Source organism: Atractosteus spatula, chromosome 27 (genome assembly GCF_055471065.1).
Source record: "Atractosteus spatula isolate fAtrSpa1 chromosome 27, fAtrSpa1.hap1, whole genome shotgun sequence".
NCBI classification, from domain to species: Eukaryota; Metazoa; Chordata; class Actinopteri; order Semionotiformes; family Lepisosteidae; genus Atractosteus; species Atractosteus spatula.
Genome location: NC_142732.1, coordinates 3,002,092 through 3,026,217, shown reverse-complemented (window position 1 = coordinate 3,026,217; position 24,126 = coordinate 3,002,092). Strand labels below are relative to the sequence as shown.

The following is a 24,126-nucleotide window of genomic DNA, read 5'->3' as shown; positions in this document are numbered from 1 at the left end:
TACAGGCATCAGTTAACCTCTCTGATTAAAGATCACATGAGAACTACTGGTTTAAATGACAGCTTGGACTAGCACTGTGAAAGGAGTGGCTGAATTATCCACAAATCCCCACTCATGAAAGTTCAGCCTTAAGAAGTGAATGGTATATGCAGACCAGAAGAATAACACGTTGTGAAATGATTCAGAACGAGGACCAGGTTGACCAAGGGTGGGTGTTGATTATCTAAACACGCCCAGAGAGAACACAGCCATGACTGGAACAGTGCTTGCTCTGGAATTAGCAACTCCAGATACATCTATAGAGAGCCATTCCCACATAGCGCACTGAACATGTCCAAAATTTGGAACATGTTACAATTTAAGAAGCAAAAATGTACCAACAAAACTTAGGTCTGGCTTATACACCTTCATTTGTTACTGCATAAATGATGCTAAATGGTAATCAACAGTGTCACTCTATTTAATTCTTTTGTAATTTAATTGCAGCCAATATACAGATAGCAGTAATGAAATTGAGTTTTTTTTATAAGGCTCCAGCACAGAATCACTGTATAAGTCCTGCAGCAGGGAAGCCTAATGTCCCACAGATCCCTAGTGCAGACGTTTGTGGAGAGGAAGGGCTCACCTCATTGTAATCCAGAGAGGAATCGTTACATAGTGCACAGATCGTCGCCAGCTCCACCAGGCCATCGTAATCCCCACACTGCACCGGTTGGTCTCCCTTCAGCCTGCAAAGATAAAACCATATACCAGTCACATAAAGACAGGTGGGGTCTCACGTCAGAGGTGTATCTACAGTATGCATACTGTGTACAACATTACTTATATAATGTCTTCTTAAGGCAGTACAGTATTCATTAGGTGCACCAGAGATATTCTTACTGGGTATTGTCACACTCACCATCGCTGTAACCTTTTAAATGACCTTGTAAATCCGTCCCATCTGGCTGGAGATTCAAGCATATTTTAACTCACTTTTAATCCTTCCCACTGACATCTACAGCAAGGTGTTTTAGTGTTGTTGTTTTTTTATTTAGGGGATTACAGTGTCCAACCCTTCTAGAATCACATTTAATGTTTGCACTCAAGCTACAGTTTTCCTCCTGTTTTTAGATTATTGTGCAAAACCTTGTTAAGTCAGTCCCCAGAAACATTTAATTGGATGCAATACCATAAATCCCAGAACAGGAGTATTGTAGTTAATGTAAACAGCTTGGTAGAGATATCCACTAGAATTTTTCATGCATGTCTATGGTTTAATATACTATTTTGACATTCTGAGATCATACAGGACTGCTGGGAACCTAGCACTACAAGAACTCGGTCAGCCTCACAGCGCATACAGTATATATTTTTAAAACTTTTTTAGTCACCGCAGCAGAAAGCAGAATTAAATCTTACTATCACTAACAAAAATGACTACAAAGGCACAGATCCCACACATAACTGCAGCTGAACTACTGCACAGAATCCTTTAAAATCTACTCATGTTAATCCCATAACTAACACTTGTCATTCTCTAGGTCTTAAATCTCAGTCAAATGACTGTAGTTTTGCAGTTGCCTACTTATATAAATATATAAATATTGACTAATGATGTGGCAAGGCAGGGATTCAACTTACCTTCATTGTATTCACAAATAATTGTCTGTGTCCTTGGAATTATTTAGAGCTTTAGATTTGACAGTCTTTGATTCACACACACCAGGCTGTTTTGATACTGTAGACTAGGATACATATACTCTGATCGCTTGCAGGGTTAGCAGTCACCCTTACTCGGAGAAATAAACTGAAACTCTATGTTCTTTGGATATAAAAAAAGGTTCAGTTCAAGAACACAAGCTCAGAATACACATGAGAACCCCCTGCCTAGCCCTGTGGTTTCAAGGCAGATTCCTATCAGAACAGTAAATTCACCAACGTTAAAAGGAGAAGCATAAAGGCCAATAAAATAACCATTCATACATTGGAGGACAGGCACCTATATATAAGTAAAATACTGGTCCATCAACACCACTTACAATTTGCTGGTGTGAGCGGTGTTATTGGACCAGTAGGTGGCGCTATTCCCCTTGGACAAGAATTTCCAAACGGATGCTCCAGAATGGTGATCAGGAACATTGTCCCTCAGCTGAGACATTAAACCAAAGTTCTCACTATGTGGTCATTAAAAGTGCCATGGTATTATTCGTAAGAGTAGGGGTGTCAACCCTGGTGTCCTGGTTAAATCCCACTTGGGGCTTGAACAATCTAATGCCCCCCCCATTCAATTAGCAAAAGAATGTCTCGCATAATGATTGTCCCACATCACCCAGGTGGGTACAGCATCCCAAGATCCTCCGAACTTTATAAATGTAGAACTTCATAATGTAATTAAGAACTTCATAAATGTATTTACCTATTATTTAATAATAAAGGGGAAAAAAGACTGATGTTACAGAGTACAGCTTTAAGGAACTGCGCACAGACAGCTTTTAGTTGCCTTTGCCCCAGACATTTATTTAAGCCAATTTGTGAAACAGAAGCAACTCCAGTCAGAAAAAATGAGTCTGCAAGTTGTCATGGAATTCTGGATTAGGCTTTTAGAAAGACGGTGATATGATATAAAAGCAAGACTTCTCTTTTCCAGCAGGGTGTTGAGAATAAATCAAGACTGGAAGAAAGAAAAGATCTACAAGAGGGCCAAATGCAGTGAATTTGGAACTGGAAAATTGTGATGAATGGAGACAAAAAGCAGTAAAAAAACATGGAGAAATTACAGAATAATGACTCCTCGTAAAACACGTATCAAAGTCAATGCTCCTTTCTCACTATGCTGTCTTTTAAAGTGCACTGAAATATGTTCCCCTAGTCACATCTCATGCTAGTGGTCCATGATTGTAGGAGGTGATTGTCCATACTGGAGGTGTATATTAATGACATCACTAGATTACCCAAACAAGGACATCCTACACAACTAGAAGATGCACTAACTAGAGCCAGAACTACCCAAAGAACCTGCTTGAAGGCAATTGTTGTTAAAAGGCCATGCAGTTTAAGGAGAGCAGGAGTGGAACAAATGAATTGAGAGACTGTGCCTAAAACTGCATCAAGCTAATATTTTAACTCGTCCTAATGGTTTCTTTCTCCAGGAGGATGTTGGAACAGCACTTAAAAAGGGCTTCAAGAACACATTTCGATCAAGCAGCACTTTGTGGGAAGAAATGAATCACCTTGCTTTGGTGCTATGAGGCAGCAAATGAGGGAAAGAGACCTTTCAGGTCTTGGCCTGGTAGTGTTGAGCAAATGCAAAACTGTTCTGAACTGATATGACAACTCGTTTGCATCAGTGTATTACTCTGGTAACTAATTTTTGTTTCCTTTGCCTAATTAACCAAATTGGAATGATCTAACTCCCATTTGGGTTGCTACGCTCCAGTGCCTCTTACTGCCAGAAATAGAAGCAGAAGACTCTGGGCTGTAAATGTCTGCTGGCGTGACGAATACTCACACTTGACCTTCAGGGGCGTATGTGGATCCGGTGATGGAGAACTCATGCAGAGTACAGCTGGAATTGTCAGCTTTGTCCACCACGAACATCTGAGGGAAGGAGAACAGAGGGGGTTTGTCTTACACTATAATACAATCACAGCACAATCAGCCGTGGGGCACAGGGTTTAATATACTACAAGCAGTCCCGTCTACAGTGTGAAGCGAGCAATACTAGCAGCATTTGAATAAATCATAACATTTATTCAGGGATGCCTGACGAAAGTGAAAGTTATGACACAAGAGTGACAGGGCCAAGGAATGTGAACCCTGAAGCTAAAGAGGCACGCAGTTCTGCTATGAGTATATTCTTCTCATCTTTTTAAATTTTAATTCCATCAAGTAGTGTCCTGAATTCCAACAATTCCACAAGGCTCTATATTATTGAATCAAGCACCATTTCTCAGGAGGGAATATGTAATGACACTGGAGGGCACAGTCTCCAGAAGTTACAACGAAAAAAGAAAGGGAGTGCTGCAAATCTCCTTGGCATACCAATTGATGAACTCTCATAAAAAGACTCTTTTCACACTTTAAAAAACAATCAGAGAGTCTGTACAAATAACAAAAGCAAGATTATAAAACAGATAAACAGGCTGCTCTGAAGGCCTTCAAAAGATGTTCTTTTTGCCTAGAAATGATGCTTCACATTTTGCCATGTCCCTAAACAAAGCATCAATACCATGAGAGCAGTAGAACAAAATGACAAACAACCAGATTTTTTTGTCCTTTGAGAGCTGTCTGACCTGCTGTCTCAGGACCTGGCAGTGACACAGAATCTCATTTGGGATGGATAGGAAGAGGAAAAGGGAAATGGAAAAGTCTGGCTGGCCCAGGGCACTGGGGACTGTGTGATTGAGGGTTAATAACAAGAGACTTTTCCTGAGTTCTCAACACATCAGTGCCATGCTTGAAAGGCTCCACCTACCAAAGGGGTTTCCCCTGTGGTCACAGCCAATCAGAATCCACCTGATGTCATCCAGGAAGAGGCTTTATTCCCCAGCATGGTAAACAGCCAGCCAACTTCCCTTCCACTGACCCAGCACAAATCCTCTTCCACACTTGATCTAAGCCAGTCTTAAAGAGGAAGCATGTACAGTAGGTCTTCTCGTTAAGATGAATGCTTATTCAGGGAACTCCTGCCAAGCAATGTGCCTCACAGAAAGGACACTCTTGAGGTCAAACTAATCAAACCTTCTTGCATTACAGTCATTAGACAATACATTCTAGTTTGAGGCTCTCTTGTACAATTCTTGAGAGGGATATTTTAATATCCCATCTGGGGGTAAAAACATTTTAATCCACTGAAAGCAGGACCATAAAGCATCTGCACTTTTCTCTATCAAGTCAAGTCAACATGAATTAATGAAAATGAAAATTTTTAACTGCCATATAATCACAGCAGAAATAATATGTGAGCAAGTAAATCAATGTGTGACAACACAGCCTCACTTGAAGTGTGTGCTCCTCAAAGCTGTTCTCCCTGGGCATGCTTTAATTGAAAATTAAATTAATGTGGAAGAACACTATCAATCACTTACACTTATGTCCCCCACAAACCAACCTAAAATTACTGTGCAAGTGACTTACTGTATCTAGCCGAATCAGGCTGGATCTTAAATTAAACCTAAGCTGATGCACTGTGAAGTTTACCTTGTAAGGCCTGTTGCCCTGTGAATTAATCCCATATCGCTTTCATTTGTTAAGGCTCTGGCCACAATAATTAGAAACTGGTAAGCACTGTTACTCCCGGGCTCTGCCACATCTGCTTTATCAGTAAAGGCATGGAGACCCTGGCTGATAGACTGATAAACTACTCAATGGTACCAAAGCAATTGCTTGCTGCAGGCTGAATTAATTAGGCTTTGTGACACTCTGGGCTTTCCTGAATTATTAACCAGCAATGTCTTTGATGCTATTTACATAGTGTGCATATTTCCCACAATAAAGACAGGAAGTAGGCATTATTTTCTGGGATATATAAGATAGTCCTCAAGGTAAAAACAGCAGGGGAACTGAACTGGGGTGTGGCAGAGTAATGAGTGAATATCTGGATTCCCATTGGAGTAGTGATGCAGATCAGGGAGTCCCCAGTTTCTCAAAGGAAAGGGATAATTTCAAGGAAGCCTATTTTTTGTACTTTTTGTATGTACAAAATTAAATGCATTTAGAATATCGTTTCTGCTAACTAGAGGAAATCAACATGTAACAAAAGTCCCCTACTCCCTGCCCAATTAAAGAACTGGATACATACTTCCTAGATTATTACCTTATAGCATGGAGGAGGATATCAACAATTGATGTACAGTAAGACTAAGTCATATGAAATGAGATGAACAGAACATACACCATCTGCAAGAATTCATTGTACACTGTCAATGGTTCAGCAAAGGACCTCATCAGCGTATCAAGACCAAAACCTACACAAACACTTATGATTCTCTACAGATTTCTATGCAGTGTTAAGAGGAAGACTACATTACATGGTTGCTAGTGGTTTATAAATGTTTTTTTCCATAACCCTGGTTCAGTTTAGATATGCCCTTTAGACTGACAGGTATACTGTACAAGATGCTTTTTCTGAAAATCCTGACTAATGGCACTAGCAGAACTTACTATCTTGCATGTTCCCAGAGAAATCAAGTAACCAGAAGAAATTACTCATTTATGTAGTGTTTGTTCCTTATTTATGAAGCTTTCCTTGAAGTATCCTGATCATCAGTTCTCCTTAAAGGGAGCTGTTGTTGTCATCCTTAACAACATAACATCCTCACAGTCCCTGCAGCCACTGAGATCATTCTCTGTAGTAAATCACTGCTCAAAACCCTCAGTGCACTCCATTCATCAGGCCAGCTGGACTCGGCAACACGTTATTCCACGCTGAGCGCGTTCACTAGCTTGCTGCAGCTATCCAGATCAATATTCCATTTCAATAATCGACTGGCTTCCACCCTGCTAATAATAAAAAATAAGGAAAGAGGGTCAGTTCACCTGGGTACTTTTTATGCAGAAAGCACAAAGAACTTTGGTATTGGTGGAAAATGCTTAAAGTAGCAAAAACTGCTGTCCCTTGGCTGGGATCATTCACTTCAAAGCTGTGGTACAACCAAGCTGCCTAGTTAATGAAATTGCCTTCCAGCAGAATTTCTCCTTGTAGTCTCTTCTATAGTATACAGAATTCTCACCATAAAGGACACTAGTCCTTGATCTGCACTTACAATCCCTTCAATATGACTCCATATACTGGTGGTTTAAAAGCCTAGATTCTAACCAGAGCTGTTCCACAGAGAACAACCATTCACAATCCCAGCCTCCACAGACACTCCTGTATAAGAGATTGCCCAATGTGCCCCTTTCTGTCTTCGTTTTCTACTTCAAAAGGTACAGCATGATTATAATTGCATTCTGAAAAGCTTTAAACCAACACACAGAAAATCATGTCCCATGCCCTGGTCTCCACTGTGGTGTAAACAAAGTGTGAATTAAATGTGAAATAAATTAACAAAGCTGTATAAAATCAAATTCAAGGGGCCTTTGACTGTGCTGCAAGAACCCCCACACTTCTTCCCCAAAATACAAGCATCTTTAAGAGACTATATCTAAAGCTCTGTTCAGGTTGCATATCTATGAAAACTGCCATTTCACTTCCAAAATAAGCCTCTTAATATTTTACACTTTTCATTAGTGGGTGTTTAAAGTCATCTGTGGCTTTTGCTGCTTGAAAGAAAAATGTTCTTCTTTTCTCAAGTGTTGTAATGATTTTACTTGTCTGTTATACTGACAAGGAGGCATTTATTACTGGCTGTGATAATGGCTATGGACTTCTGGGACTGAAGAATCTCTGGGGATCAGACACCAGAAAATGAAACAGTGTAAGATAAGAAAATGATTTGCACTGGCTATTACTTCTGTGAGACGTGGGAGTCTGTGATGACTTTTTTCATAAGCTGTGCTTTCACAAAAACGTTCAACAGAAATTGCTGTTGAACAAATTTAATTTAAACTTCTTTATGATGAATTCATGCCTGAATTTCTCACTATTATAAAAGAAGTTACACGAGTTGCATGCTCTCCTCATTGCAGGAGCAACTTTAGCAAACCTTATCAAAAACATAAGGATGAGTCCTGAATGTCTGTTCCTTATATTGTAAGGACTGCCTGTCAGCTTGGAAACTTACTGATTATATCCTCAATGTCTGGAAAGGAAAAACGAATTCTTAAAAAAAACAGCATTATACCCAAAGAGACTACATTTTGTTCCAAGGACATCCTGTATGACTGGATTAAATATCCAAAATACACCGCCTTACCAAAATATTAGAGAATGGTTTGTTTCATTGACGTAATCCTTCCTGTCCAACGTAGTAGGAATGGTGCAGCACATGGTATAGCCTATAAATCCTATTGTCTGTAAAGCAGCAGCAGACCAGACCTTTGCCTCGGTGTGCCATGTTAGAGGAAGGAAGGTTGATGTCAGTGATCTCACAAGAGGCATGACTGTTCTTGTATCTCTCATGGCAAGAACACACCAGACAAATTCACAAACAGTAGCTAGTGACAAAAATAAAACATGAGCAGGAAGCAACACAAGAACCTACTGCATCACCACCTCACATCTCACGAAGAGCTGAATCAACTGCTACAGGCTAAGTGGACACATATCGTGTATATGAACATGAACTGGAACCAGTGAAACATGTTGTAGCTGTAACTGCTGCCGGAGACTGATACTTCCATTATTCAGAATTGCATATACAGTATGTGTGCATGAATTAGCATGAATTGATCCAGCATGTGTACAGAACTTTGCACATTTTCCCACAGGATATTCATTACATGGGCAGCATGGTGGCAGCACTGGGGTCCTGGGTTCCATGCGGGAACTGAGATGCTATCCTTGTTTGCGTGGGTTTCCTCCCACAGTCCAAACACATGTCAGTAGGTTAATTTGCTTCTGGAAAATATGGCCCTGGTGCGATATGGTTTGCTAAGGTTGCTCCTGCGTTTGTCTGTGATGGACAGTGAGTATCAGACCTTCCACCTGTTGCTTGGCCGGGATAGGCTCCGGCTCTCCTGTGATCATGAATTGGATTTTAAGGGGTAAGAAAATGGATGGATGGATATTCCTTAAATGACAAAGTTGCTTAACTTGCAAACATTTAACATCATTCAACACCTGTACAGTAGGTGCTTCAAGTGAAGGCAGTTTCAGCTCACAACATAGATTATCTAGAAACCCTCTTCTGACCTCTGACACCAGCTCACACAATATCATTTGACATCCCTGACCATTATGATACAATATATAATGTTTTCAGTCAGTTTTGTTGTTGACGTGGCCACAGTTTTTCATGTAATGGAACAACATTATTTTCCGAAAAAGTTATAAAAAAAACTTTCGAAGTTTAAAGAGCCAGCAGATTGTTTAAACAGAAATAAAAAAGAAAAGCTAAAAACGCACCATGGTTCTCACAGATCCACACTAATAAGCTGTGAAAGAAGGAGGCTGAAAATGAATCACCACTCTCAGGCACACAGCCTTGTGAGGAGCCGATACAATTTTTTTCTGAACTTTTTTTTTCAACCCAGACACGGGTTCCCATCTTTATCACAGTGATGTTTTACTCGGTGGCCATGGCAACAGGGCCTAGCACTGTTTTGAGTTCATACTCCAAACCTCTCTCTTGCTTTGACTGTGAGTAATGTTATGGCACTGAAACAGGAACCTGAGGCTCCCAGGCTTGGGCAGTTGTAATTGGATTACAATATATTTTCCACCAGCCATAATAATGTTATCCTTAACAGTGCACAGTGCAGAGGAAGTGAGCGCACAGCCAAGCTTTGTGCTAAAAATAGAGAAGCTAATGTTCTTTAAACACAGCACACCACTGAACGTTTAGAAAGTGTGGGGATCCGAGAGGAACCGGATCTTCAGTAGGAAAACTCCAGAACAAACTTGTGCAAGTTCACCCTGTGTGTGCAGGAATACTAGACAAGGTCCAGAATTCAGCTGGACGTCAGCCAGTTTCTCTTCATAAGCTTTACCTGGTTAAACCTTTCTCCGACACTTAGATATCTGCAGCCAATGATACACTTTGACACTCTTAAACACCGCTGTTACCAAGTGTTTTATGTGATGAAAGGCGTTTTTTGGACACTTAATTTTAAATCAGAGAATGTTTAAAAAGGTCATTCCCGTTCGACCACAAGCCTGACTCAAGTTTTCATACATTGACAAAAAGTAAAAAGCTGGCAGAGAAGAAAGCAATTTATTTGCACAAGGAGTCGAACACCTCCTTAATGAGATGAAACGCTGCACTACAAGTTGGCTCTCTTGATCTGTTTCCACTCTGCATTCCCGTCCGATAGAGACGACAGCTTTCACAGCACCTGACAGCGTCTGTGACGTGTTCCTAACGGACTGGCTGGGATTATAGCAGAGCCAGACTTCCAGACTGGCCCCACCCCTGTTATGTCAGTCCTCGAGACAAACGGTGCAAGCTACAGTACAACTTAAACAAGCTTCTGGGCCTCCTAAACATCACACTGGGGCAGCAGGTGTGGAGTGACTGGCTAGATGCCTTGTGCCACTAGTGGACTGTGACCAGAGTCCCCAAGCAGCAAAACATGTCAAGATGGGGATATTGAGATAAATAGAGCAGCCTTTTCACAAGAGTGGCCACTGTTGACTGTTAGTCACCACGCTAGCAAGTGTGTCAGGGCTGCAGAACTGAATTCAGTTAATTTAAACAACTAACATTTTTCATTTAAAAAAAATAATCATAGTAAGAAGTCTCTATTTTAAAATCCACTGAAATGAAACTCTTCTACCCAGAGTTGAATATTGCTGCCCTTTAAGGTAATTTTTCAAATTAAATATCTAAAATTTTTGAGGCACCATACAGTAATTTGCTAGTTTGAGCACAACACAGTTTCTAAGTTCTGTTTGTTACAACTGATGCAGAAGGTATCAGTTAGGTCCATCTGGGTAAGAACACAACAGAAAACCAGTTTAACTAAAACTGAAAAAGAAGATAGAAATAAAGAATAAACTTTTTTAGGAGTTCTCAAAGAAATTATGAATTGCTAAAATTTAAAAGAGGAAGAAAATGCATCCATGTTACATGCTCAATAACAAAGAAGTAACACAGAAGAAGAATCTGGTAAAACAGATTTTAAGTTTAAAATCTATAAATCATTAAACAAGCAGAGAATCCAGAGTCCTGAATTAAGATCATGGTTTTTCTTCCTTTCCGACTAGAAGAGCAAGATTTCCGTGGCTCCCAGACATCCAAGAGTTTTTAAGGAAAGCAAAAGAACTGTTACGTTTCATAATCTATACAGTACACGCTGGGTGGTACAGTGGTGTATTGGTTAGCATTGCTGCCTCGCAAGAGGACTCTGGGTTCAATTGCGGAACTGGAGTGCTATCTCCATGAAGTTTGTATGTGCTTCCCATGTTTGTGTGGGTTTCCTCCTGGTGCTCTTGTTTGCTCCCACAGCACAAAGACGCACCTGGTGGTTAACTAGCTTCTGGGAAAACTGGCCAGTGGTACAAGTGTGTGTGCTGTGTTTGACTTGCATCCCTTGGTCACTGAGACAAGCTCCGGCTCACCTGTCACCCTGACTTGGATTAAGTGGTTAGCCCTATAGGGCACCACTGATGTTTCCTAATTTTAAATTCTCTAAACTTTTTAATATTACAACTCATTTATACTTTTATTTCTTAAATTTTGCACGGTTTTTAAGAATAAACCAAGCCCAGAAAAGTCTGGCATCTCAGATTTGATTTTGCCTGCTATAATCAGCTGTTGAAGTGAAGTCCGTTAAAGCGAGGGTTTACTGTCATTCCTTGTATTATTGCATTGGGCCTGCTGGTCTGCAGGAAAACAGCATGGCTATACACTTCCAATGAGAGAAAATTTCTCCTATCATGGGGATATGAGCTGGGCTCAGTGAACCATGAGTATTGTAAATTTACAGTGTAAATATTTACCAGAGCATGGCTCTGGCAGTCTGTAAAAGATCTCAGTATTAATGTTGTGAGATTAAACAGGTTCTACCAAGGGAACTCCCTGCAGTTAAACATTTATAAACCATGGCTTTTCCTAAGTGATTATGCTGCCTATTTCTGTTTTCATAGGTCGATTAAAGCAGCAGATCACTGCTGTGCCTGACTCCTGCTGACAACATGTACTATATCGGAAGCGAGCCCAGTGCCTGGAAAATGGAGAACTGTTCCCTTTACTGGCTTCTTCTCCCACTCTCTGCCAGCCCCAGTGACCACAGCACACGGTCAGTTCCTTGTGTAACTGGCGCTCTCTGATAACGCCATGTTATTACTGCTTTACTGTAGCACACCATACTAAAAGCAAGTTAAAGTAGTAAAACAGAGTTACATCATCATGGAAACAACATATTAAACTGTGGAGAAACCAAAGTAAGGTAAATGCAGAAAAGCACAAAGTTACCTTATGCCCATTTTTGTTGTTGAGTTGTGGAAAAACTTTTAGGAATTACGCATTTATTTGGCTTGTACTGTACATTTATACCAGTACACATTGATATAGGTAGACATTTTACTGGAGCAAACTGTAATACATTGCTTACACGAACAAAAACATCACCACACCTGAGACTGGAGCTCACACCATCCAGGTCCAAATCCAGACCACTGCCTGACCACTTCTCCACTGCCCCTCTTTTACCAACCACTGAGAAGAGGCTGAATGCAACCAGAAATAATTGGAAAACTCCCTGGTATTTGTATGTACAGTATGAATGCTCGGGAAACATGAAAGTGCTTTGCATGTGGCAGAACAAATACAGATTTAAAACCAGAAACAAAGATCCGCTGAACTTTTTTTTTTCCCCAACCGTTTTGAAATGTATTTTTCATGAGTACATTTTTTCACATGCTGTATAACAGTGCGCACAAAACAAAAGCATGACAGAATTTATAGTCTGTGCTGTTCACACCTGAGGCAAAATAGATTGGAAGGCTAGATAGACTAGCGTGGGGAATTATACCCAAAAATGGTCAATGTAAGAGTTGCCAATCAAACCCAAGCTGCAGGTGTTTCAGATGTGAGAGAAAACTGGAGCACTTGGAAAAGAGCAATTAAATGGAACCCAGGACCCCAAAAGCTGTGCCACATTAATTAATGCTATAACTTACTAATAAAACATTAACGCTAAAAGCTATGGTACCATGCCGCTCAAATACAGCCAGAAGTATTTGCTAACACCTTTGAACCCTGGAAACATCTAGTTACACATTATTGAATCTTGTGTCGTGAAGAGGTGTAAGATATTTTAGCAGCTCTTAAACTGCAAAAGTGATTGGGGACCACAGTACTGCTAGTGTTTCTAATACACTTTCAGCAGTCTGAGTGCATCAGTTGAGCTCAATGATTTCCTGTATTTTTAATGCAGGCATCTTTGCTGCTGGTTTTTTTTCGGGGAAGCTGTCAGCTGCTTTATTTGCAGGAGAGACCACATGCATTATTGAAGTGCACAGACACCAGCAATGTCACTTTGTATTGCTTCACAAGGCACAGAGAAATCCCGCGAGCTCGGGCGCCCTTCATCTTTCACCAGCTTTGTGCTCTCGCCAAAAGGCAGACGGAATCTGAAAGCCCCGCCTCTCCGCTCTGTTCTCTAGGATGACCTTGAACGCTCTGGAGGACCTGGTCCATTTATATCCGGCCTTCTCTCCTGCTGTGCCCTTATTTCTTACTGATGTTAGTGGAATGACTCCAGTCAAGGTAAGAGGGAAATCCCATTTTATAAATCAAGTCCAGGAATCCTTCCATTTCATCATGAGAAACACAGTGTTCCTGTTCCTTATGACTCCGTGTATTTCAAAGGAATTGCTAGGATTATCTATTTCAGAGGTGCACTAACAATTGCTGTATTTGCAAGTAGTAGCACAAAACTACCACTGAAGTTTTTCAAAGAATCTTTGCATTGAAATTGGACTGTAACTGGCACCCAAACACACTTTTTTGCATTTTACATACTTTCACCTACTCTTTCCTTAAATGGATGAAAGGGATAATAAAATATCTAAATGTACCAAGAGCGAACTGATTTGGTAGCATTAGCAAGAGGATTTTTACAGTGCAAATTATTTGAATTAGCATTCCTGGGAGCTGGCTAGGTTAACATTTACTCAAAAGACTATCCTTTTTATTTTGTAGGAAACACATCTAAACTAATAAGGAGGGGTTAGGTCATACTATGGCAGAAATGGAAAACTGGCCCTGAACAGCTTCAATCCAGCTGGATTACGAGGAGCAGGTGCTAAATTAAGTCATTCTGAGGTCATTTAAAATGAAAATACCAACACTCTGTAACTCTCAAGGACTACAGATGGCCATTTCTCACTTAATTGAACAAATGAATTTATGTTATTAATTTACATATCGCAAGTCTCTACATATTGATGATTTAAGGTGACATACAGTATCACATCTGAATGGATTGGGGGTACTCCAGGGCTGAGCAGCTCTTTAATATGGTATAAAGCACAGAATCATACCCATCACCCTAGAACTTGCAACTGATAACCCATTGGAGCTAAACAATGTGAGCCTGGTCAGTGCCAGGATGGGAGACCTCCTGGGAAAGCTAAGGTGTCTATTGAAAGAGGACTGGTAGGGGGCACTCACCCTACAGTCTGTGTGGGTCATAATCCCCCAATATAGTAATGGGGACTCTATACTAAAAAAGTAAAAAAGGCACTGTCCTTCAGATAAGGTGTAAAACCAAAGCCCTGATTCTCTGTGGTCATTAAAATTTCCAGGGTGTTACCCTGGGGGCTACACATTGGTGGTGATGGAGGGGAGTCCCCATTACCTGTAAAATGCTTTGAGTGGAGTGTCCAGAAAAGCACTGTATAACAATAAGGATTATTATTAAATGTAATCTTAATACAACAAAAAATAATGTTCCAAGCAATCAGAGCATGAATATTGACTTTCATGATTAGGTCCCTCTAGCTTGGATTATGTCTCAGCTCCATTGACAAAGGATTCCAGTCACACAGCTGCCACAGAAGCTCTCAGCTGTGCCGCACACTCAGAGTGAAAGGAGTCCAGCTGACGTGAACATCGATGGACTGAGCTGGGGTGAAAGGGGTGCCAGAGTGAGAAGACATCAGACGCCACCTGTGAAAACTGGTGTTCTCGGGAGCCGAGTGCCGAGGTAAACAAGGAGCGGTTTTTCTTCGGACTGACTGGCACCCCCCCAGCGAAAGGGCACAGAATGTCACGTTGTGGGAGGAGAACAGAGGGGAGAGAGCTCTTGACAAGGTGGTAGCTGAGCATCACATGCACGAAACCCAGACCAGCATTCTTCTCTCCCTGGCGACGGCTTTGTGAATACCCTGGGGCAGAGATCACTGGGTCTGCAGTGGTAAGTGCAGTGCTTTGACATTTCAAAAGCCCAGCCAGGCCTAAGAAAGGCACTTTTAGCATCAAACTTACAGTATAGAAGCAGAAGTCCTATCTAAGGACTTTGCAAAGGAAAAAACACATTTTGTTTTTGTTAAAGAAAAAGAAAACAACACACAGAACTTTGACATTTACCCTATTCCGCAGTACGTGCAGCTGTATATTAAATAACAATGAGAGTTTAAGAACATAGTTTGGATTTAACGGGCTTGTCCTGGGGGATGATAGGCTGGTCAAGAGGATGGGTTAGCTGATCCACACCTCCAGCCCAAGGTGCAGTACAACAAAATAGCACAGATCATGATACATTCAGTGCAGTAGAAGGAACATTCTTATACACCCTTACTTATAAGCAGTGACAAAGAAGTCGGGACCAAACAAGAATCAATTTCTCCCGTTCATTTGTAAAAAATATTCAGCATAAATTAATGCATTTTTATGCTGAATGCTCAAACATCATCATAATGTTTAGAAAAAAACTCACAGATAAAAGACACTCCTGCTGGAATTCTGTATCTTATTTTAAGCCAGCTCCAGACAGAGTGGACCTGATGTCTTAAGCTACTATTGAATCAGTAAGAAATGAACAGTAATTAAAATGAAATTGATCTCCATTAATCACCATAGCTTAGACTGCTGTTCCAAAATGCTTTACCCTATACATTCCTGCTTCTTCAACACCTACAGTATGACTGGTTCAGTTTTCTAACAGGCTCATTTTTGCTGTCCCTTTCAATTATACAGCACCACCTTTACTGCAAACGTGTTGTTAGGTCTGTCCGTCGTTTTCTTTCTCATACATTTTCCAGGCTTTTAACAAAAGAGGAGCTCATTTATTTCTGCCATCATTTACATATTGTATAAGCTGCACCATTAAAGGACTGAAGAGTTTGCAGTCACATGTCATATGTTTTAGTCTTGAGTTTTTTAAACAGTGTGCAGAAGCCCATGCAATTTAATATTCAGATTGTTGGCAATGTCCTCATGGGCTCAATGACAATAAATACAGGATTTTCAAGCAGGGGATAAAAAGCTAAGTATTGCGGCACCTGTTCCAAAGCAGTCTGACACTAGAACTGCCCCCAGAGGCTGGCACTTACCCTGCACACGGACATCTGGTTGGTGGTAAGAGTGCCAGTCTTGTCGGAGCAGATGACGGAGGTGCAGCCCAGGGTCTCGACGGAGGGCAGGCTGCGCACGATGGCGTTCTTCTTGGCCATGCGGCGGGTGCCCAGCGCCAGGCAGGTGGTGATGACGGCGGGCAGCCCCTCGGGGATGGCGGCCACGGCCAGCGCCACGGCGATCTTGAAGTAGTAGATGGCGCCACGGAGCCAGGAGCCTCCGTGCACGGGGTCGTTGAAGTGGCCGATGTTGATGACCCACACGGCCACACAGATCAGGGAGATGACCTTGGACAGCTGCTCGCCGAACTCGTCCAGCTTCTGCTGCAGAGGCGTCTTCTCCTGCTCCGTAGTGGCCATCTGGTTGCGGATCTTGCCGATCTCAGTGGAGACCCCTGTGGACACAACCACACCGATGGCCCTGCCAGCAGCGATGTTGGTCCCCTGTGGTCAAACAGCAAATTACAGGATGAGCTAACATGGATGGCTACTGACTTTCAATAAGGTATAATTACATTTGTACTGATTTACAATAATAGCCCTGAAGTCTGTATTTCATTTACTATCTTCGGACAGAAAAAAAAATAGAAGTCATATAGTAAACACCACAGCACTGGTTGTGATCAGCTTTTTTGGCATCATGCGTGTTATATATTGATCTGATTTTAAAGAGAATAAATTCAAAACTGTTTAGCCTGACACCCAGCAGTGTTAATAACAAGGTAATTTGAAAATAACTACAGTACATTACATTTTTGAGAATTTCTCCCTGAAATATTGCAATATGAACTGACTAAATGTTTGTTAGGTATGAATGAATTGAAATAACAGGGCACCATCAAGCTAAGCTACACAAGGATCTCCCCAAATACTCCACCTCTCACCTGTCAAAAAAGGCTGCTCATGCTACATTCCTACTGTCCCACAGTCAATTTCAGTCCTGACTAGACACACCAGAGCAAAAATAAAAGCTACTTATCTTTTCCTGCAATCTGATCTAATGTTAAACATGTCAAATGAGACTTGAAAGCTCATTATAATACAACACATACCATTCTTGACATTGTTGCAGGATGCAATCACCAGTGAGATCAGGAATAAAATCCACAACACTCACCGAAAAAAGCATATTTTTCTTGTCCTGATTGACAGCTCTGGGGTCAGGAACAGGATCGGTGTGCTTGATGACTGATACCGATTCCCCTGTACAAGGAAGGAGCAGATATCTGTTAAAGGAGATTTCCACCACTCTTTCTACTGCATTTTTCCCCCCCAAAGAGGAGTGATTCAATTTGACCCCACTCCACCCTTTATTACTCTTTTTATAAGTATTGGCTCTTCTGGGAGTTATTTCTTCAGATAGAGAATTCAAGATATTATCACACAGCAAACTACAAGTTATGTTCTCAAGTTCAAAATGCCAGTGATGACAATGTTTTCATTGTAGTCTAATGAACAAACACTCCACAGGTTGGTGTTCTCTTTTGTTAATTTATTAACCATGTCAAACTTTTTTCTTATAAAGTACATTTGTTCATTGTTCACTTCAACTGAACACCAATTCATCCTAGTGAGCTGGAGCCGAAAATACAATGTCCTACTACTTACTGTACTTCTGTAATTGTAACGAACAAATAATGGACAAGCCTACTTCATTATGACTGATTACTAGTCCATTTGAAAAAGTCTGTCTGAATACAAAAACACACCTTTGAAAAACTTACTGTACTTTGAAAACTGTGGCTGAGTCCATCTACAATAATTCTTTTACAAATGGAGAATGACAAATGCTTCACAGAAAAAAGAAGACTTGTGTTTAGTTACTTTAAACCTGCATGCTGAATGTTGGCGATATAAAGTAGAAGGTTGAACATCAAAATTCTGGGAGCAAATCTGCACATCTTCAGCGACGAGAGAATTGCAGTCCAGTAAACGAGATAAGAACAAGGGGCCGGAGGAGCCATAGAGCCTCAGTTAAACCTGCTTTATATGCAATGGGGGAGAATGTCATTTCGAAACTGTCTGCCATTCAGGACATTTTATAAAAACACTTCTGGTCTAGAAATTAATCCAAGTAAATGAGGATGCGACTTCAGCCAGTTCCACTTCCTGAGTGGCTCATAATAGAAGGGAAGCACTGTGAATATCCGGACTGGACTCAACTTCTAGCACCAACTCACTAATGCCTTCTGTGCGGTGCCCATTATCAGCATGCAATACATAAGAATTGACAACAGCTAGCCTTGACAGGTTCATCTCAGAATGCGTTATCTCCTTTGCTTGGCTGAATTTTTAAGGATGTTTCTTAATATGTCCACATTCTCGGGGAAATACCAGATATTTTGGGAGCACAAGCTGTTTTTATGGCCAAACACAAACTGTGCTGTTTTAATTTTCTTTACGGTATCTTTTTGTGGGCATTTTTATTTCAGTAGTTTGTTCAAGCCTTAATGAAAGTTTGAGATGTTTTAATAGCAAGTTATTGGGGTAACTCACCCAGCTGAGAAGAACCCAGACATAACAATGGGGTTGTCAGTACACCCCCTTTAATTGAAGGATGAACCAGGGAACTGTTGCAAGGGTAAGGATGGAGAGAACTCGCAAATGGGTCAGCAGTAATCATATTTATATCCAGGGAAGCTATAGCGGACGAGATTAGAGCTTGACCTACTCCTGAAATTTTGTAATTAACTCCAAATGGGGCTGCTCAATGGCGCAGCTAGCTAGCACTACAGATGATGTTGTAAAGGATGTAGACGGTTAAATTGAACTTTGTTATAAAACCCTATAACTTGCCAGAGAAATAATGAAGCGGTACTGTGAAACTGACACAGATAGGAAAAAAAGAGAATGAATTTTGTATCTCTGCTGCAGTATTTGTATTTGTACTATTGTTCTTGGATGCAAAACCTGCAGCTGCCTACATGAAATGTCAGCCAGGCGTTTTTCAGTCTTAAAATTGTACCTGAATCTTATTGAACCATATTTATTGCTTAGGCAGTGTGTTCTAATCCTCCTTTTTGTGGTATCAATTAGAAATTTGGCTAACTTACCAACTTTAATAGAATCTAGATTATTGATAGGGAGTATCATATATCTGCTGTGCACCTATATTATTGATGTTGCTTGTTCAAAGAGCTCTAATAAACTTAAGTAAGGATTATCTTTTCTAAATTTAAAAATCAAAACATTCATTTTCTTTTAAGAACTCTAAATTCCTAAAGCTGGTAATGAGGTAGCACCGAACTCGTATTACCTCATGTTCACCGTTTTGTTGGCCCCTTTGGGTCTGCTGCTTCCAATGCATTTTTTAATTCAATGGATTCTCTCATCTGGAAACGTTCTTTGGAAAAGCTCAAATGTTCTATGTGCACTGCTTACAGTATATACAGTACATACAGTACTGAAAATTGACCTGGTCATCAATGACAAACTATGTTTGAGGAAAACCAATACCTTTTCAATACAACAGAGACCTCCCCCCCCCCCCCCCACACTCACCTGTAAGAATGGACTGGTCCACTCGTAGGGTTGTGGATTTAATGGAGGTGATCCTGATGTCAGCAGGGACCTTGTCACCCACTATAAGGGGGAAGAGAAATGTAAGGGGTTAGCAGCTAGATACTGTACGTCTCATTCTCTTCAGTACTTATCGTTTAACTTTACAGCTCAGTGTCTTACTGGGCAAGAATAATGAACCACCCTGGGTCCCAACATCCTCAACTCTCTGCATAGTTCTCACCACATGGCTGACAGTACCTGACTGGAGATGCAGAGCTTCACGTACTGTTTGACATGGAGAACGGGTGAATTAGAGACGAGCATTTAGCTGAATAAGTGAAGATGCATATTTTATTTTTAGCTCTTAAATGTTCTTAATGAGCCCTTTGTAGCTATCCATCTGCCACTGTACTTCATATCCTGCAATCTTTGAGTAGTATTTTCAAAAGAAGAATGAGACGATATTCAGGGGAAGAGTTTAAATGATGCATTAACTCATTGAAACAACACTTCACCAACAGTATGAGCTTCTGAGTAACTTCCCCATTAAATCTGTTTTCAGGAAGTATTTTTATGCAATAAAGCAAGACAACTAGCTGAAAAGGGAAGAATACAAAATAAATGAAAAGCCAGACAACTAGCATTTAGAAACTAGAGAAATGTCTGTGCTTATATTATACACTAAAACAGAGCCCAATTCTTCTTAAATCAAAGGAACACACAATCATCAGATTTCTTCCATTAAAGTCTTACAGATGCTGTGTTTTTTCCAACTGCAGGACTGAAGCGATTTCTGAGATGTTATCATTAGTACTTTCCATTTGGTGCCATTGTTTAAGAATGCAGAATGGTCTTGAAAAATTGTCTCCACTTTCTCCAGACTTCCTTTTATTTAATGTAGTAAAAACACACAAAAAATAATTTCATACATCTTAAGTTTTTTGTAAATTAAATACCATGGCCATAGACTGGCTGCAGGGATTTACTCCTTTATTGGGATCTGATAAAATGGAAAATAAAAAAATTATCTACACCTTCCATCACAAGAAACACATTGTAGCTCAAAGCAATTTCTATTACAAATTAAAAAACATCTGCCCGAATGCAAGTAATAATGAACAGTACAGGGCCTCAAAAGTCCCAGATCAAGGATACCTTTTGAATCTGTTATTGTGAAACATCAGCAATAAATGCATAATTCCTTGTTCATTCTGACCTCTACTATTATGTTCATTGTTCCTTGTGAATGAGTTTTAGGTGGCCAAGTTTGTCTGGTGAAGCATTAGACTATGAAATTAAACACTGATTTCCTCTCTGTGAGGGGAGGAGAGATGGTGTTTCTGTCCCTCTGCTCTGCATGTTGCTTTTAGACACTTAAAAAAAATCTAAAGACAACACTTCAGGTTACCTGGTTCTCCTAATTTGGAGAAGGAGATGGACAATATGAAGTTAGAGTAACGTTCACCAGTAACTAGCGTAAGACTAGATGTTTTATATCCCGCTGATAACTATACTGTATTTATTATTCCCTCTGTCCACACCTGCCTCATAAAGCATATAACACTTTGCAATTAGTCTGTTGGATTCAAATGCTGCTTTTACTGAAAAACTGGAGTTCCTGCTGTCCGAAGCTAGCCATCAGCTCACGGGAACAGTAAGCTGGAGAGGGAAAACCAAAGGAAGTTCTGTACAAGTAGGGAAAAAAAATACTACAAACACAACTCTGGATAAACTGCACAGAGTCAAAAACACTGCAGGTTAAGACTCTCCTACTTACAAATTAAAATGGGGGGAAAAAAGCGACAGCACATGATGTGTGGACGACCAGGATGTTGTGTGCCAAGCTCTGGTGCTTCTGGCTGGAAGTCACAGCCTATGATTTATCAGAGGTCAATGTCATCAGAGGACAAACATTTTCAACTTTGCGAGCAAACAAGAGCAATCAATGTTTTCCACTTCTTATTTTTATTTTTGAGTTCAGTTTCTGGTGTTGAGTTCTTTGTTCCAGATCTGGAGCTGAGGGAGCTGATGTCATACCAGTGGGAGTCTCTGCTGGAATGCTGTATGCCTAACAACCAAGGGGCACAGTGCCAAAAGGAGAGACGCTACCCGCAGGCAGGCAGTGATGACAAACTGTGTTTTGAAATGCAGTGACCTAGGAGAATCCCCAAAATAACAAGGAGGAGGGAGGGGGAGTTTTCCAAGAAGGCAAAAAAACTTTTTTTTTCTCTCTCCACTCCCTCTCACATGAAAGGCCTACTGTGCTTAACTCTTCCAGAACTCTTTCCACCGTCTGCTAATGTCCTTAGTCATCACTTTTCTACGAGGCTTTTTATTTTAAGAGAGAAGCTGGTGCAGTCAACCCAGGTCACAAGTAACAACAAAGAGACCATCGGCTTATATAGCATCTGCGTATTTTAGACACACCGCTACAAAGAAGCCTTTTAAAATCGTGATCTGAAATCGGTCAACAGAGGAATTAACTTGGAAAGGCAAAATTCCTACGCTGTCTCAAATGCTCTACATAAGTTTGATCTCCAGAAAGATTTTAGAACATACTCAGCTAATTTTTCAATCCATATCTATGTCACAATGCTTGTATCAGGTGACCAGTCTTAACCGCACAAATACACATCTCTGTAACATACAAATCTTTGAAAATTACAAACACATCTCTTCTTACCTACTGTACACATGAACAACTGGGCTCACAGAGCATAATACAGAACATGATCATTGCAGTTCGAGTCGTTCCAAGTTTCACAAGCTCTAATATAAGAGTAAAGTCAAATCCTGGGTATTCATACAGTATGTTATATTTACAGTATATTGGGCTCTTTTGCCTTTTTCTATAGGATTTGCATGAAAAGGCACATGCATTTATTTTTTAAATCTACTTTTGCTTTGTCTGCAGATTAGTGAATAAATTTGCTCTTTAGCAAAGCTGAACTAGTTCAGCCTCCCATGCAAAGGTAGTTTCCTTTTGAAATTCTTAAAACCAACAGGTCTTGAAGTTCACATTGTAAAGAGGGTAGACATAACCTTACACAGCTTGTTAATTATCTCCCAGGACCTTTTGTGAAAGAACACAAGGAACATTTTTCCTCTCAATGGACTTGATAAAGGCTGCACCCAAGGCTGAGAAAAAGCACTCGAACCTTTGGGAAAAAATTCAAGAGGGACAGACCAAAGGGGAGCCCTAACTCCCAGTACGCAGAGCACATTCAACACACATCTCTACGGCTGCTCCATGACTTTGTGACTTATCGTTTTAACTGGCTACTAGTTTCCAATTCCACAGCCCTCAATAAATCTTGTCAATGCTCCTGCTCCATGCAACCAAGGGTTTTCCATCCTATAAAACCCGTGAAACATTCTATGCCAGATACGACTCTTAATTACGATGTCAAACTGGAACCCGCAGTGCACAGAGTCCTGTAACGGGGGAAATTTTCCACATGGTGGCTTCGGTATTCGTTCCAATTCCCATTTGCTCCCAGCTACCGGAATTTCCAGCAGGGGCTCATGGAGAAACCATGTTAACCGAAGCCACAGGAGACTCCCTGTGCTCTGCTTGGCGTTCGGCAGAAAAAAAAAGAAAAGGCCCTTTTCATAATTGGTTAATGTTTTTTTTTTCTTCATGGTGCCGTCACCCAGCTTGGGTCTGCATGCATTTTTTTTTCTCGACTCCAAAAACAATATTTCTATGCGAGAGCTCAGCTGGCGTTGTTTTTCTCTTTCTGTTTATACTGAGAAATGACTGTGGTTTACCTTCTCAACTGTTTACTGGTGTTTAAGGCTGCTTAGCAACGGAAATATGTCAGAGAAGCAGCTCTTGATGGAAAGGAAGGGAATTCTCCTGTTTCTGCCAGACGGGACAGAGCTGACAGCTGCTCTAGTTCAGAAGCATCAATTGGAAACAGTTCCTTCTCAGAGTTTCTAGATGCGGCCTACAGAAAAACAGAATCTAATAAAACAAAAGTGCTCCACAACAGACCACATTACTCTATGATCCCTGAGGTACAGCTGTTACAGAACTTGATAAGGACTGGAAAGCTGCAAAATTATTAATACTTAGAAAGCAGGTACTTCAAATACACACAGCATTTCTTTTCACATTATGGAAGCACTGTTATTTATTGAAAATGTTAAAGTAAATGGGATTGTAGGTATCAGTATATTGTAGATGACCTTTCATTTAAGTCAAGAAAATAGCAATAATAGCACAAAATGGCCAGGAGTTGTAAAAGTATAATTTTTAAAATAGTTTTTGAAAGGCTTTGATTCGAAACAGACCTGGGCTTCAAGTATGCTTTGCTTAGAATGACACACCCCTGCGTCTCATAACGGTCACAAACAAGCCCGAGAGGTAATTAGTAAGTAATTGATCCCAGGATCTCATCCAGCCACTTATTAGAGGAAGCCAGGGTTTCAGCTTCGAACACATGTCTGGGGAACATGTTCAATACACACCCCTGCGCATAAAGATAAGAGCACAAATTTCACAAAATCTGCTTAGA

The 24,126-nt window shown here is 40.6% G+C and overlaps 1 protein-coding gene across 1 annotated transcript in view; it reads right to left on the bottom strand.

Moving 5' to 3' along the window:
• Positions 1–24,126, bottom strand: part of atp2a3 (ATPase sarcoplasmic/endoplasmic reticulum Ca2+ transporting 3) — an 83,918-nt gene that overhangs the window by 19,160 nt on the left and 40,632 nt on the right. The window contains exons 6-10 of the mRNA XM_088906989.1: positions 19,607–19,687; positions 17,223–17,308; positions 16,085–16,549; positions 3,491–3,579; positions 626–728 (exon numbers count right to left, since the gene is read on the bottom strand). Of these exons, the coding sequence (XP_088763115.1) occupies positions 626–728; positions 3,491–3,579; positions 16,085–16,549; positions 17,223–17,308; positions 19,607–19,687 (824 nt within the window). The remainder of the gene's footprint in view (positions 1–625; positions 729–3,490; positions 3,580–16,084; positions 16,550–17,222; positions 17,309–19,606; positions 19,688–24,126) is intronic.